Source organism: Protomyctophum parallelum (assembly GCF_964188405.1).
Source record: "Protomyctophum parallelum genome assembly, chromosome: 6".
Taxonomy (NCBI): Eukaryota; Metazoa; Chordata; class Actinopteri; order Myctophiformes; family Myctophidae; genus Protomyctophum; species Protomyctophum parallelum.
This window is the reverse complement of record NC_139701.1, coordinates 25,908,334-25,924,616: the sequence shown is the minus strand read 5'-3', so window position 1 is coordinate 25,924,616 and position 16,283 is coordinate 25,908,334. Positions and strand designations below refer to the sequence as shown.

At 40.5% G+C, this 16,283-nt stretch overlaps 2 protein-coding genes across 5 annotated transcripts in view; one reads left to right on the top strand and one right to left on the bottom strand.

Annotated features, from left to right (window-relative positions):
* Positions 1-336: 336 nt before the first annotated feature.
* LOC310860151 (small ribosomal subunit protein eS27-like) lies at positions 337-2,694 on the top strand. 2 transcript variants are annotated; one of them, XM_083766931.1, is made up of 4 exons: positions 337-500; positions 952-1,060; positions 1,166-1,276; positions 2,371-2,694. In XM_083766931.1, the coding sequence occupies exons 1-4, from the start codon at positions 495-497 to the stop codon at positions 2,382-2,384; spliced, it is 240 nt and encodes a 79-aa protein (XP_083623057.1). In that variant the 5' UTR covers positions 337-494; the 3' UTR covers positions 2,385-2,694. The 2 variants fall into 2 exon arrangements, with proteins under 2 accessions (XP_083623057.1, XP_083623056.1); XM_083766930.1 differs by having other exon boundaries at positions 2,342-2,687.
* A 52-nt stretch (positions 2,695-2,746) lies between these two features.
* tpm4a (tropomyosin 4a) overlaps positions 2,747-16,283 on the bottom strand; it is a 34,535-nt gene continuing 20,998 nt past the window's right edge. For all 3 annotated transcript variants that reach the window (XM_083766928.1, XM_083766927.1, XM_083766929.1), the window contains 7 exons: positions 12,721-12,854; positions 12,109-12,226; positions 9,061-9,131; positions 8,892-8,967; positions 7,825-7,887; positions 6,808-6,877; positions 2,747-4,188 (listed from right to left, as the gene is read on the bottom strand). In XM_083766928.1, coding sequence (XP_083623054.1) covers positions 4,106-4,188; positions 6,808-6,877; positions 7,825-7,887; positions 8,892-8,967; positions 9,061-9,131; positions 12,109-12,226; positions 12,721-12,854 — 615 coding nt within the window. In that variant the 3' untranslated portion in view covers positions 2,747-4,105. The remainder of the gene's footprint in view (positions 4,189-6,807; positions 6,878-7,824; positions 7,888-8,891; positions 8,968-9,060; positions 9,132-12,108; positions 12,227-12,720; positions 12,855-16,283) is intronic.

Here is a 16,283-nt window from a genome sequence, read left to right as displayed (position 1 = left end):
CCTCCGGAGTTTGCTCGGTTTTATCTATGTTTTTATGTACTTGGTCTCCCCGGCCTATGGCAATTCACTGAATCGTTTTAAAACGCAAAAAACAAGCCAGTCCATGTGAAGGATTTTGATGAATTGATGAATTGAACAATGTGGACCCTGTTGTAAACAAGTGTAATGCTTAATTGGGTCGTCCACTCACAGTTGACAGTCTTTGTATTGAGTTTGTGCTTAAAATGTACTGTAAATTCTACAAACTGTTAATAAATATTTCAATCAATCAATCAAAAAAGGAAATTTAATGCAGTTGTCTTTTATGGCATGTTATATTATTGTGTGCTATCAAACAATGACTCCGCCTGCTCGGTAGCCACTCATTTAAATACAAACAGCTGGCAGATGTGTTGTGGGAGGATCCGTTCATTTGCTTTTTGTTAGGTTTCAGCTTTAGTGCTGTCAGATTCTCACTTTGCCGATTTGGAAGTAAAGTAACGTTTTGAAGAAAAATGCCTGTGAGTAAATAGTTGTTTGCTTTATATAGCATACTGCCTACAAACATCTTGTTCTATTTGAATTTGTATGTCTATATTTGTATATATTTTGTTTAGTTTAAAATATGGTTTAATAGTGTAACTGTAATGATTACACTGTACTCTTTGTGGAACTGTCAGAAAACTTTGGGGTACTACTGCATGACGTTTGCAACACAGTCACACACACCTCACACTGTCTGTTCTATAAAAACGATGCTGCTGTTGGGTCATGCCTAGGCGAGGTTAGGTCATGCCTAGACATGCCACCCTGACAATTCTCTCCTTAGACAGTAGAGGGCAGTCTAACTCCAAAATTCAACTTGGAGACAGTGTGACTCATTGGCTGTACAGTGTACACTGACTGTACAACAGTATTACCACTACCAGGGCTAATACTGTATCTAACATATTCATTGATCCCCATTCGTAGCTGGCCAAAGACCTGATGCACCCCAGCCTCGCAGAGGAGAGGAGAAAACACAAGAAGAAGAGGCTGGTTCAGAGTCCCAACTCTTACTTTATGGATGTCAAATGCCCAGGTGAACAATACTGTGTTTTTCCCAGAGATCACCAGTGATTATATTCCCTCAAATCCAGACAGACAAATCAAACTTGTTTTCTAAATAGTCTTTCATTTTGCTCAGGCTGCTACAGGATCACTACCATATTCAGCCATGCCCAGGGAGTAGTGCCATGTGGGGGCTGTTCCTTACTGCTGTGCCAGCCCCATGGGGGGAAATGCCAACTGACTGCAGGTGATTCTATTTATTTTGTATTTAGTTTTTGTTAAAAAAGGGGTTTCCCTCACCCCACAGGTTGAAGAACAGCATGTCACACTCACAGTGGACATTCATTGCAGAGCTTGTCAGTGGAAATTACAGGTTTGTGTTTTATAGGCCAACAGACTATCGGGAGATACAATGGGTGACGTCTCAGTTTAAAAGCTCCACAACACCTCATACAACAGTTAGGGTGCAACAGTTACATTTAACTAATACATTTAATAGATTATAATTTATAATCAATAATTTAATAAAATAATCAATTATTATGACATGCAATCTCATTACAGGTGAAAAGTTAATTATATTTTCTGCACGACACCATTGTGCAGATAAAGTATAAAAGTATAAAACAACACTTAATAAGTGGTTGATCCATATGATGATAGCGGTTCTCAACTTTCTCTGGTGCTTGAACTGGCCTACAAAAGAAATAAAGGATGGGAGTGTTATGATAAATAGCTTGATTCTTATCTAAGTACTCGGACCCTCGTCTGGTTCTGGTGTGTGACGACCCGGTTGACATTTCCATGGTTCGGACAGACGGACATACGGGCAGGCCTGCTCGTATGTCCGTCTGTCCGAACCATGGAAATGTCAACTGGGTCGTCACACACCAGAACCAGACGAGGGTCCGAGTACTTAGATAAGAATCAAGCTATTTATCATAACAGGGAGAATGGAAGATTAACATCCCAGTGGGACAGAACTAAGGGCTTGAAAATATGTGCAATGCCATTAGAGTGGAATGTTGTAAAGTTGCGCTCAAGTCATGTTCTGCCTACCTGTTTTTCAGCATGTATTGTTTATTTTGATGTCTAGTTTCAGGTTGCCTTATAGGCTTATGTATATTATTATTTATTGAAGTACGTTGTACATGGAGCTGGATTTCAACAATGTTGTTACCCAAGTGCCCAAGTGCAAGGTTCAACCATTTCTGTAGCTGACAGCGCTGATGGACACGTGTTGACATTTGCTCAGATTTGGCTCTACGTTGTGCTTTTTCTACAATTAACCTAACCTGAATTGTTCCTCTAGGTTGCTCCTTCAGAAGAAAACAATGCTAGGCTGCTCCTTCTGAAGAAAACAGCACTAAGAAGAAATACACCCAGGCCATTGTTTGGCATCAAACATGCATGGACCATGCTTAAATGAGTTGTTTTGTAGCATTCTCTTTATTGTACAAAACATGCACTTGTATACTGTCTTTTCTTAATCACACTAACTTGGAAAAGTTTAACCTCAATCCTTTATATTGTAAAGATCTTTCTTTGATTTAGGATTACGTTAAATTGAGAGTAAACGTATGATAATATCCGTAATATTTATGCTATGTAAGTGTTGTAAGATTTGACACAGAAGTATTGTTGAATGGTTATTTTGTATGCCAATAAAATATCAGTTTTGTTATAAAAATACAAATGGTAAAACAAATCACTAAAGTTGTTTTGTAAAAAATTTATTAAGTTGAAAGTGGGGGCAAGTGAATGAAATGCTTCAAAACCAGATACAGAATGTTAGGCTTTTCCATGGCTTAAAAAAAGAGTGAAATACAACCATGATCATCTGCAACAACAAATATAATATTTTATGGGTTTATAATCTCTGGCATGTGTATTCTTTGGTTTCAAGAGTTCCCCTGCCAAAAAGTGGTGTAACAATCTGAACAAATAACTTCTCATTGACCATACCTAACGTTAATCTACTATATACAACAAGTATCCACGGTTTACAAAACTTGACTCAGCCTCCAGTGGTTTTAAGGTTCATTACACACTGCAAACACCCTGAGTGATAATTTAACTTGGAGAGAGTGGTCCCACATGTCCATTTTTGCAATCCAAGTTAAATTAAAAACAAGACATTGCAGTGTAATAAGAGCATATAATGTAATGCTATTAAATATAACTCAGCCATTACAGGAAACATCAGTGGGCAGGTCAATGTCATGGAAAGGTAGTGTTTTGAAGAAATATGATAAAATATGTTGGTGCATGACACATGCACATATTGGAAAAAAAAGCTTTTGACATACTGGATTTGCATAGATTGTGTTCATCTTGTACAGATACTGCAGGATCATGAGGGGCAGTGTAATTTTTGCTTCCACTTTTAATGTATGAAATGTGAATGAAGAATTTGAAATGGAATGTCATGCGCAAACATCAGATAATATGTATAGCATTATTTCACAACGAGCACCAGAGATGAATGCATATTTTCCATATCCATATGACCGTAATGTTGTTTACACAGATTTATTAAGAATAGAATAACTGCCAAGATGGCATAGAGGAGCCTGTGATCAACATCAAAGTTTGTTTTGCATGTAGGTAGTCTACCACTATCCTCATTTAACACCACTAGATGGCACTTGTGAGCCACACTAATGGCGATCAAGCAAATGTAATCAATTCTATAAAGTATTCTACAGTATAAGCTTTGAAAATGTGACACTAGAAAAAAGGTTTATGCTCTTGAGTGACCAGATCAAAAGGTAATGGGTGTTTTGTAAATATATTCTTTGTCCATTCTTTATACAAAAGTGGTCAAAAACAGTTCCTGATAGAGAAATTCTGCAAACATAGGACAACATACAAAAATGGTGATGTGTTCTGAATGATTTTGTCAGCTTAACAATGTCATTGCAGAAATAAAGTGGTGCCTTAGAATGAAAAAATAAAAACTTAGGGTACTAAGTATTAAGTTAATCCCCTTCTCCCTAGAGAATAAGACTTTACAGCTCAAAATGTGGAATGGAGTTGAACATTGATGGAATGTAGCATCTAATCCTTTCTGTGCTTATAAGCTGTTGAGCTCCTGCAAAGTCTGGTCCAGGACTTGATGCATGCCCAGATTCTCCTCTTTGGCAAATGATAGTTTTTCTGGAGAGAAAGGCACAGAAAGAGAAATGTTAAAACACAATAAAATAATCAATATCATTGAAACAATTAAGTAAGAAGCCTAAGGGTGAGGTTGCGTGAAGCCTAATGGCGAGGTTGCATGCACGCATCCGCCTCGTTGACGGCAGACTGCTGGGCGAGCGCTGGCGCTATGCCATGGGGCATTGGGGGGTCAGATCAACACGGAATGAATTCTGTACTGGCCATGTAATTACAATATGTTTAAATATTGGTTAGCTAACAGGTAACGTATGTATATGTAAATGTAAGTTGTAAGTTGAAAAGTAGTGTGGTTACTTGGGTTGTTTTATGCGTATGCCGTGGTACTGATTTTGAGTGTGATGTAATGAAGATATGTATCAATGACGGGATATAACTGGCTTTCGATGGTGATGTAATAAAGGTAGGTTTCAGATTACATACATGTATACATAGAGGCATTACCTTTAATCCACCCGACACTGAAACATATCTTTATTACGTCACCATCGAGAGCCAGTTATACCCCGGCATTGGTACATATCTTCATTACGGTACTCTCGGAATCAGTATATGTACCACAGCATACGCTTCAAAGCAAACCACCTTACTTGTGGGCTCTGCTTGCACAAGTAATTACAGGGCAGCTTTGTGGATTCGTCTACTTGCCAGCCTCGACATTTCTAATATAAAACCTTTAGGGTACTCAAAATGTCCGGGTTTAAAATGGGGCTCTATAGGCTGTAGTAGACTACCGGTAATTGCGAGAGCAGGTCACATTTACTATGACATCAGGGATCTCCATCCCTGATGATGTCACGTGACGTCACGAAACCTGGGCACCATATATGGGGGCTTTCCCATGTACTGTATTTTGAGTGTCATGTGGAAAACAATATTCTACACTAAGCATGGTTCTTTCACAGTGTTTTGCCTATGCATTAAACGTTTTGCATAACTGCTTTGGTTGTGTTACTGTAAGTTGTTCCACATGCAAAATCGAAATCACACCTGTGTGAATTGAGCGACGCTCTCATCATCATACATCATTCTGTCCAATCACAAATTGCATCCTCACTTTTGTCTTCAATGTTTGTTTTTACAAATTTTTGTCTTCAATGTTTGTGTTTACACAAACCCTCAAAGCTGGACATAGGAGGAGCTAGCGCCCCTCATAAACCCAATTCCATATAATAAAACAGAAATTTGCATGCATAAAATGCTGATTGTTACTCTACATTAGTAAAGTGGTCTACTGATTCATGAAAACCTGTGTATTACCATGTAGAGATCATTCATTGTATTAATTATTTTTAGTGTTGTTATTACGCTATAGAAAAACACACACAGGAATCCATAAACACAACAGGGCATTATTGGACATTAGGGTCATCACAGTGAGGGGCACACTGCACAAATTCATGCTAACATCAAACAAAGCTCACCTTATAAAGTACAACTTGTTGATACTAGGTAATGTAGTAATGTTCTTGGTTGACTGTTTAATTCTATATCAAGCTACAATATAAGTAAAAACAGTAAAAACAGAAAGAAGAAATAAAGTGGCAATGTAGGAAAGGAAAAGATTTTTAATACATTGAATTGAATTATCTTTGCAGATTGTTTTGCACAGTGAGATGGACAGAAGGCACCAAATAAGGAAGAGAGAAAAGGTTGAAATTCAGAAAAGTCTTCTAGGAAAGAGAGAGAGAGAGAGAGAGAGAGAGAGAGAGAGAGAGAGAGAGTCTACAGGGAGGTCATGTCATTGAGGGCATGGTCCAGCTCCTCACTGATGGCCTTATACTTGAGCTTCTGAGCATATAGTTCATCTGGAGGTCAAAGGTTGAGAGGAAGTACAGGCAGATGCCATGGAGAGCAGCAACAGGGCAGAAAGAGAATGACAGATGGAGGCAAAGAGCAACAGAGGAGAGGTAGGAAAAAAAGACAGAACAGGATTTTTAAGATGCAGAAATGTGCTGAAGAATGAATGATGACATCTGTGGTCACAAACATAAAACATGTTGCCGTTGCAAGCCCTGTTGCTGAGTGACAGCTTTGAGCATTTAAGTCTGCACCAAATATCTCATAAAGGGGCCCCAATAACTCCAGATACAAACTAAGTTGCCTGTAGTTCAACATCTAATTCTAAATAATGCTAACCTAAAAACATTTGAGCACATTCTGTCCTCTTTGCAGAACAGGAGAGTGAGCAGACCTAGCCTAGTTGTTCTTCACCAAAGGAGGGCTTTGCACTTGTAGGAGAAAAGGCCACTGCATAGTTCTTTACACTGGAGACCCAGGCTGTATTTTATTAGCTTGTCTTAGTAAGGAGTTTCCATACGTTTGGCAAGGAAACCTTTTCTTTCGAGAGAAAATATTTCCAACCTTGCTGAAACAGGACACCCTGGCTGGGACCCATGTCAGAATGTACTGCGTAAGAATAAGGGACGTTTGCATTAAATGGACATATGGAGGATTGGGTAAGAAGGCCCGACCCCCTTGACCTAGAAGAAACTATAGCAAACTGCTCACTTGGGGTTCCCCAACAACAATGTGTGTGTGTGTGTGTGTGTGTGTGTGTGTGTGTGTGTGTGTGTGTGTGTGTGTACTGTGCTCTCATACCTTCCAGGTCATCAATGGACTTTTCCAGTTTGGCCACTGTCCTCTCGGCAAACTCTGCACGGGTCTCAGCCTGGCGAGGAACACAGAAATAGTTACCTCGGGCATTGCAACAAATTTGATCTAGAACTGTCTGTTGCCTTTGTAATTGAAGTCCTCGCTGCTTGTCAAGTTGCCATGGAACTGAAAGTTTGCATTTTTCTAATTCATCATCCTCAATTTCAGTCATTTGCCATGTCTATTGCAGTCAAAGTTGCTATTAACCCCCACAGTCGTTCTGGGGATGGTGTAGACTGGTGGTTCTCAACCTGTGGGTCCCTATACAAATAGCCGATCTACAGCTTGTAGATCTGCTATATTCACAATATTTATCTGTGGAAACAAGTAAAACTCCTACAATTCCGAGAGTCAGAGTGGGGGGTCCCCAGTTCAAATATGATTATTGTGGGGGTCCCCAATTCAAATGATTATTGTGCGGATCCGTGGCCTATAAAGGTTGAAAATCACTGATGTAGACAACCACATGCCTCCCCTGATACACATGGGGTCGCCAACCACTTAATTTCACCTGTGAGAGGTGAGTTTTTTGGGAGAGCAGTGTGTGCAGACTGCAGAGGTCCACTCCCCACTGTACAGACGACCTGACCAGTAGGAGTTGCTAGTGCAGCGGCAAGGGCATAAACCTCAATTTATAATTTCAGATTTAATTATTGATTTAATTAGATTAACCTGAAAGCATTTTGTAAACTGCAGTGGACACATTTTGCTGGAGGTCAGCAGCTTCAATTTACCAGGAGTAACGTCCAACTGAAATAATTAAATTTACATTGTAGCAAACATAAGTGCAAAGTGAAAACAAACATAGTGTTCACTTACACTGTGAATAATTTGCTCATGCTGCTAATAAATTGAATTAATTGGGCTGGACATTATAGCCACCGCATATTTTTAAAGTGTGCCAACAGTTCCCTATTCCTAAAGCCTAGTAGTGTGTGTAAACACCCAGGAGATTCGTCTCACCTCTTTCAGCTTGTCACTTAGAACCTTGATCTCTTCCTCATACTTGTCCTCTTTTTCTGAGTACTGTTGAAAATCACAGACATGACAGAGATTTATAGCAGAGATGCACGTGTTTGCGAATGGACACAGTGTAGCTGTGTCTGTGAGACCAGATGGTTAATATCTCTCTTGGCCAGGGGGAGGGTAATTCACCTTTGGATGAGTGGTAGGTGTTCCCCAAATGGGAGACCCATTTTGAATCCAGGTGGTTACACAAGCATGTTGCTTCACACTCGTAAGTTCACTTACACGCATGTATTTACACAAAAAAGGCCAGCATTTCAGCAATCCATAATGCCTTCATCCTGGTTTGGGACTAGTCTGACTAGTCCCAAAGCACATTGCCAATTCAGGTATGTGTTTTCTCTCTACATAAGCATGCAACCACACACATATGCATGTGGATACAGACATATGGTATGGCATGGTATCGCCATGGGTATGTTCCCAACCAAGGCAGAGCCTGGCACCGTGATAATGTGAACAGGGCATTTCATGTTTTACTGAAGCAGAGCAATCTTGTGTCAGGGCTTGGCACCCTGTCAGACTGCCTGCCTGTGCCTGGGGAGGAATGTACTGTTCAGTAGAAGTCTGGGCAGGTTTCACTGTGTGCCCATCACTACAGAGTGTTCCAAATAAACCCTCACAGACCAATTTGTTAGATGTTTAGTGATTTCAGTTAAGTGGTCTGCAACCATATACTTATAATAGTTATCAGTCAAATGACCTTCATGTTGAGGTTATGATCTAAACAATTTCAGGAGAAAATAATAGGTTATAGTTGGTTCCACTAGGTTCTATGCACTATTATTATGAAGGCAGTTTGCTCTCTTTAAGGATGAGGTATGCCTCCCTGAAATGACTGTCCCTTCAATATTAAGGATGTTCAAATGACAGAACACAGCAAACTTCTCGTAGTATTTAAAAGTAACTATGTGTTTGTTTGTTTTGCCTTTGTTGACAATTAAACTCAGAAACAAAATTGAACATCCTTCTGTTATTTCAATCTATGTTCTGTTCACACTCACCTTCTCAGACTGGGCTTCTAGGGACTTGAGGTTGTTGGTTACATTCTTTAGCTCTTCCTCCAAGTCACTGGCTTTACTGTCAGGAGGGGGACCACAGATCCATATTTAGCTCTGATGCTGGAATATACAGATGGTTTTGTGTTAAGGTGAAGGTGTATATTGTACTTACAGTTCTGACACCTCTGCTCTTTCCTCAGCCCGCTCCAGCTCTCCCTCTAGAATCACCAGCTTACGGGCCACCTGAAAATGGAAATGTGTTCGTATCATCTTAACCCTATTTGGACAATAGTCATAATCGCTCAGAAGACGAAAAATGCTAGCCAAAAATAGCCAATTGACAAGTTCACAATGCTCTGCATTGCAATTAGCGAGTTTTGAGAGTGTTGATTTGCTATTTTCAGTGAGCAACACCATCATCATACAACAAAGTATAAATCAAGCTATAACTCATCCCTGCCAGGAACTCTTTTTACGTGTATTTATTGAACTCCCAGAGCGCCAAGAACGCCTTTAATGTGTTTTGGGGGTTTTTATTAATTCATAATAGTCTTGCTAAGGGACTGATCGTTATTTATCAAAGGTTGGTATGGTGCAAAAAAGGGGGGGGTCATTAAACTATTTTTTGAGCCTGAGGGGGGGATATGTTTTCTTTTATTTTGGCTTGGGGGAGGTTGTACAACTTTATTTTGCTAAATTTTGTATTTAAAAAAATGTTTAGATTATTTAGTTTTTCATAGTGTTTTACTCCTATCTATATAAAGTTTACCCTGTGTGGCGAGTGTACTTGGTATCTTCCATGTGTGCGTAACTGCGCATGCAAATAGAACAGATCTACAAGCTAACAACGTGTTGCTTGGTGGCGCGTTGTTAGCTTGTAGATCTGTTCTACCAGCAAAGGTCTGACTCAGTAACTGACGTAGCCACTTCAGTTCAAAACAAGGTGGCGCGAGATAGATTGATTCTGCGCCGTTCATGTCTCATGACATTTCCAGTAGAATAATGCAAGCGAAAAAAAATTGAAGTTATGAACCACGGTGTTTGCACTGAAAAGAGCGAGTGTTGTTGGTGTCAGAGAGGAGGAAGATGTGGAAAGCAGACTGGAAGCACCAGCGCTGCTGCTGGTGTTTGGGTTTCACCCAGCGCCGCTTCACCGAGTCAGGAGAATGTCAGACTGAGATGATAATAATAATAATAATGTCGCGGCTGAGGTCGTGGTCGTGGTCACTAAAAACGCCGGGACAACGCTCCACACGTCCCAAACTCTTCTCCCTTCTGGCTCCAAAACTGTGGAATGCACTTCCCATTGCAGTCAGAACTGCAGCATCACTCCCAATCTTCCGCCGTAGCCTGAAAACCCACCTTTTCAGACTCCATCATGGCCCATAGCACTTACCCTAACCCCTTAGATAGAATTTCTGTTGGCTTAGATAGCATTTGACTTAGACTTATAGCATGTTATGTAGACAGCACTATAATTGTATTGTATATAGTCATAGCACGCCATAGTACATATGTATAGCATAGTAGTGAATATGTATAGTTTATTATGTATAGTGTATGTATAGTTTCATCATATAGATATTCCACTGTTTCCTTCTTAGCTTACGCATGTTTCATGATAAATGCTTTTATGTGATGTATTCCCATGCTTTTGTTCTTGCCTAAATGTAAGTCGCTCTGGATTAAGAGCGTCTGCTAAATGCCTAAATTGTAAATTGTAAATTGTGGATGACGTAACGATATAACCTTAGAAGGCTTCTTACAAGTTACTGTTGGTGACTCAAGTTGCTTGTGAACGTCAAGTTCATCCAAATAGAAAGTAGAAAAACATCACAGAAACACCTTGCCTTTATGTTGATGGAATATGGAATATTTTGATGGAAGAGAGTAATAAGAAGATATATTATATATATATATATATATATATATATATTATATTTTGATGGAAGAGAGTATGGAAGAGAGACGCTACCGTCTTTAGACAACGCATCGTCGACATGGTGGCGGAGAAAAGCACAGACGAGACAGACGCTCATTGATTTAAAAGGTAGGGCTGGCTGGTCGTGATGTGCATCTTTGCGCACTGTGCCCCTTGCAATGTTGGTGTGAGTCAGAGAATAGTACTTGGCCGGTGCCAATGATGTAGCCTACTCTTGTCTGCGTACTGGTTGTAATAGACTATAAAGAGTTAAACTATTCGGTGGTGCCTGGCTGGCTAAATGAGCCGAGCAGGCAGTTGATGCCACGCATGGTGTTGCGCAAATTGTGCTTTTCTCTGTGGAGTATGACGCTGTAGTATTATGGTATGCGACTGCGTGACATACATGTATTTATTTAGCATTCATTCATTTTCATCATCCTGGGCTTGGGCACAGAGGCGAGGCGTGCCCACTGCCTTGGCAGCTTGGCTATAGAATGACTTTACGCACGAGGTTCACCTCAAAAATAGCCAATCTAAGATCACAAATTTGCGTCGCGTCATCAGCGTGTTGTTGTGAGCTTGTAGGTCTGCATATGCTATTTTGGAGCATATTTAAATATTTAGTTGGAAGAATGCAATGGCATATCAGTGTTGACCATAATGTAATGACAGATATGGAACCAAATGAACCCCAGACGGCCGCCGCCTAATAAACGATCAGCGTTTACTTTATGCTGCTATACTGTTGGTGTGAATATAAAATGAATATAGTCTATGGTGTTTGGGGGGGGGGGTCATATATATTCTTCCAGTCCCTGAGGGGGGGTCCCGAAAAAATATTTGGAGGCTGGGGGGGGGATGAGGAAAAATAAAAAAATTAAATCACATCTGCACCACCCCCCCCTGGTGGATAAATAACGATCAGTCCCTAATATTTACCGTAAAGCGGTGTTCCCGGTCGCCAGGAAATGCTCAGGCTCAGCTCGCTGTGTTCTGCCTGTAGCATGATGGCCGTCCGCACAATGCTATGGGAGCGTCGATCTTTAGAGATCGTTTTTTCTCAGAATGTGGCTTAGAATGAGGTGGATTGAACAGCGCTGCCGATGTTAGGGGCTCAATACTAAATCGTCGCTACCGCACGGTTACAATATTAATTCTTCTGAAGACTTTTAAATATACGATGCTCACATTAGCTATAGCCGATTTTCGCTACCTGGCTGGTTATGAGCTAACTAAGGGTGCATGGTAGAAAAGTGGTCACCAGCTGGTGGTCACCAGCTGTGTCTTCAGACTCACCTCCTCATATTTGCGGTCAGCCTCCTCAGCAATGTGTTTGGCCTCCTTAAGCTGCATCTCTTGTATCTCCATCTTCTCCTCGTCCTTACATGCCCGGTTTTCAATCACCTTCATCCCTCTAATTGCATAAGAGACGCACAGATGTTAAATGCAAAATTAGGTGGTCATAGACCATGTTCAAGGATGTAAATTATTAATTAACACATTAATATTCATCGTAGAAGGAATAGGCTGATTTGCATTTGATAGCTTGTCACACATCACTTCATTTCACTGTTGTAAGATTATGGTGTACATTGACTTTGAAGTTAGCCATTTTCATAACCAGTTTTAATAGTAGGCTGCCCTTGTTTGTTTGTTTATTCATCATGTTTGACTGACTGAAATATTAAACTAACTAGAGATAAATTAAAACAGACATACAGTCGAGCATGGGAGTGTGTGAGCATGCACACACGCACGCACACACAAGCACATACCCACTTGACTCCATACTATCACAAGACAACTGCAGAGACAGAAAACTGAGGCTGATCCTGGACCAACTGACTCCAGTCCTTCTCTCAATTGTCTCAATTGTCTGTAATTCAAATTAATGTGAACTTGACTGACCTCTCGCTTTCGTCTGCAGCCTTCTCTGCCTCCTCTAGTTTCTGCAGTGCCGTGGCCAGCCTCTCCTGGGCCCGGTCCAACTCCTCCTCCACCAGCTGGATACGACGGTTCAGACCTGCTACATCACCCTCCGCCTGAGAGAGAGAGAGAGAGAGACAGAGAGATAGAGAGAGAGTGAGAGAGAGAGAGCAACAGAGGTCATACACCCATCCAGCCTTACTTTTCCTCTACATCCAACCCATTATCCAACTTGTGTGTACAGGTGGGTTTCCCCCTCCACACTGAAAACAGGGACTTTCATAGTTAAACCCTGGATTGAAGGAGGTTTGAAAATGGAAGAGGAATGGACAGACGAATGCACAGTAAAATCATCAGTGTATATTTAACTCTGAAGAGGTACAAAATCTAACCATTAAGCTTCCATCTGTAAACTCTTCAGAATTAAATTAACCGTAAATTTAATACGGTACATTTGTTAACTCATGTTTGTATTTCCTGTTGTCGTTTTAACGATTGAAAAAACAGTTTAAAAAATGATACAGAATTAAAATGTAATATTGCAGTTGTTATAAACAGGGGTATGAAGGGGAGATAAGAATGGAAACAATAAAACAAAATAAAATAAAGAAGAACCTGCAATTCTGTGTCTATGGCCTATGCCTCTGCAGTTTCCATTTACATCTATGTCTGTCCATTCTCACATGTAGTGAAGGCTTAGAAAATAATTTAATAAAATAAGTTAAGCGTATGTTTAGGAAAAATGGAAGTTCCTGAGATATCGCGTTCACGATAACGGGCAGACAATGCCTCTGGCCACAGCTGACGCCAGCGGAGGCATAATAAAGAGACGGATGAAAGTTCAATGAGCAATTTTAATCTTCTCTGACAGCATGGTGTCATATTTTAGACACTCTCCGGATAACTAACAGCATGAGGAAGTGAAAAATACTGGCTCTTATAGTCTGCCTCTCAGAGGAGCCCTGCTTGAATCTTCAGTTCTTCACCATGACCGCACTCCAGTCCACTTTCCCAAAAGCATCTTTCGCACAGTAGTGTCCATTACAAATGTAACCGCATGGACCATTTGTGACTGACTGAGATTTGTGATTTGACTGAGGGACTGCCATTGGATTCTTTTGAATTTTCGATTTTTTTCATGTCATATGAAAGCAGGGAATCATAGCTTCAAATTGACATATTGTAATATCTTGCAGAAAACAGCGAGTTGAGAAAACAGCCTTGAAAGGTTCATTTCTGTGGTCTCTAACATTACACCATAGCTACATGTTTAAGCATTTATTTCATATTTACATTCGATTTCAGCTCTGACACTTATTTCAGACATGCTCTAGTTATGTGAAGAGTCTGCCTGTGCTATTACCTCATTTGAAGAAAGAAAAAACGTTTTTCTCCACTGGTGAAAAGCTGGAGTTTGTGTGATGGCAGGCTCTCAGTCAAATCTGGTCACATTTATTTTACAAATGTATACATGAACAGTTGAACACTGAGGATTGTCTTGTGCAGACTAAGATTAAGGTTGTTGTTGAGGTAGGATGGTTTTCGCTCGAGGGTGCCTTCAGAAAAGTAGGACATACCTCAGATCCTTTAGAAGGATCGAATTCCAAAATACACAACCTAAAAGAATGCAACCTGGATTCAGTCATTGAGATCGCAATAACACAGCTTATGTAAGTCATTTGATGACTCCTAACTTTCGAAGTATAAAATAATATCACAAACTATTATAACTATACTATAACTATAATAATGTATATGTTTTAGAGCGGTAAAGTTGTTCCGCACTTTCACATCCACACCAGCAGTCATTTTGTGTCACATTACTCAAATTGTAGAAATCTCATCATATTCCAATGAGAATTCACCGCTATTTTGAGACCCTTGTTATGAAGTACAATCAGCTCACCAAAGTCACTACAGTAGTAAGGGCTAGGATGAGAAAGCCATCTTTATCCAGCCTTACCCTCTGTATCAACTGTATAATTACTGAGGTTATGCAAACTCCCCATCACAGTTCCCCAGAGGGCGTGATTTATATAAAATTCAAATAAAGCAGTTGAAATGAAACAGAAAATCAATTGGACAGATACCATCTGTGGACAATGAGAAACTGGGATACCTCTTCTTCTTTGAGCTCTCTAGGGTGACTCATGTTTCATATATCAGTGTTTGAGCAGAGCTGGTTGCATAAGAAAGTAATTGCAGACAGATGGAGAGCGTTGGAAGATCTTTTATTGACAGTCTCACAAGAAACATGAGTATTACAGCTGTTGATTATTCATTTTCTCCCCAATTTAGGCAAATTGACAATTCTCCCCATGTTTGTAGTCCCTGTCATTGCCAACCCTGTCACTGCCAAGCTGTGCCAACCCCTACTTATTCATTATAAGGATGGTGTAGACTAGAGTAGACAGATTTGTGTTCGTTGGAGCACCCGGCCAACTAAGCCAGAGACACCTCGGAGGAGTTGAACCCCTAGTATCCACAGTAGTCTGAGAGAGTTCACTACACTGTCACACATTGCACTCAGAGTCAGATACACTGTCACACATTGCACTCAGAGTTAGATACACTGTCACACATTGCACTCAGAGTCAGATACACTGTCACACATTGCACTCAGAGTCAGATACACTGTCACACATTGCACTCAGAGTCAGATACACTGTCACACATTGCACTCAGAGTTAGATGCACTGTCACACATTGCACTCAGAGTCAGATACACTGTCACACATTGCACTCAGAGTTAGATACACTGTCACACATTGCACTCAGAGTCAGATACACTGTCACACATTGCACTCAGAGTTAGATGCACTGTCACACATTGCACTCAGAGTTAGATACACTGTCACACATTGCACTCAGAGTTAGATACACTGTCACACATTGCACTCAGAGTTAGATACACTGTCACACATTGCACTCAGAGTCAGATACACTGTCACACATTGCACTCAGAGTTAGATACACTGTCACACATTGCACTCAGAGTTAGATACACTGTCACACATTGCACTCAGAGTTAGATACACTGTCACACATTGCACTCAGAGTCAGATACACTGTCACACATTGCACTCAGAGTTAGATACACTGTCACACATTGCACTCAGAGTTAGATACACTGTCACACATTGCACTCAGAGTCAGATACACTGTCACACATTGCACTCAGAGTCAGATACACTGTCACACATTGCACTCAGAGTTAGATGCACTGTCACACATTGCACTCAGAGTCAGATACACTGTCACACATTGCACTCAGAGTTAGATTTAGCACTGAGGATTTTACTGTGCAATTTGGGGGGACATGGGCTTCTCCTCTGCCTTTGGTAAACAATGAATAGCAGCAGAGGCAATAAGAGAAGCATATAAAGGCATTTTCTTTCTGTTGGTCAGGGAGTTTATCCAATAGCCAACCCTCTATGGAGCCACATTCAAACAGAGTTGACCCTGACCTCTCGGATTCAAAAGACTGGACAGTGGACATGTCACACATCTACAGTAATGTATCATTTGATATTCAATTACTGCAG

Excerpts from the sequence above, each read along its gene's own strand:
- LOC310860151 (XM_083766930.1), top strand. Across the intron at positions 1,061-1,165 it reads TATGGATGTCAAATGCCCAG|GCTGCTACAGGATCACTACC; the intron begins GTGAACAATACT and ends CATTTTGCTCAG. Across the intron at positions 1,277-2,341 it reads GAAATGCCAACTGACTGCAG|GTTGCTCCTTCAGAAGAAAA; the intron begins GTGATTCTATTT and ends TTGTTCCTCTAG.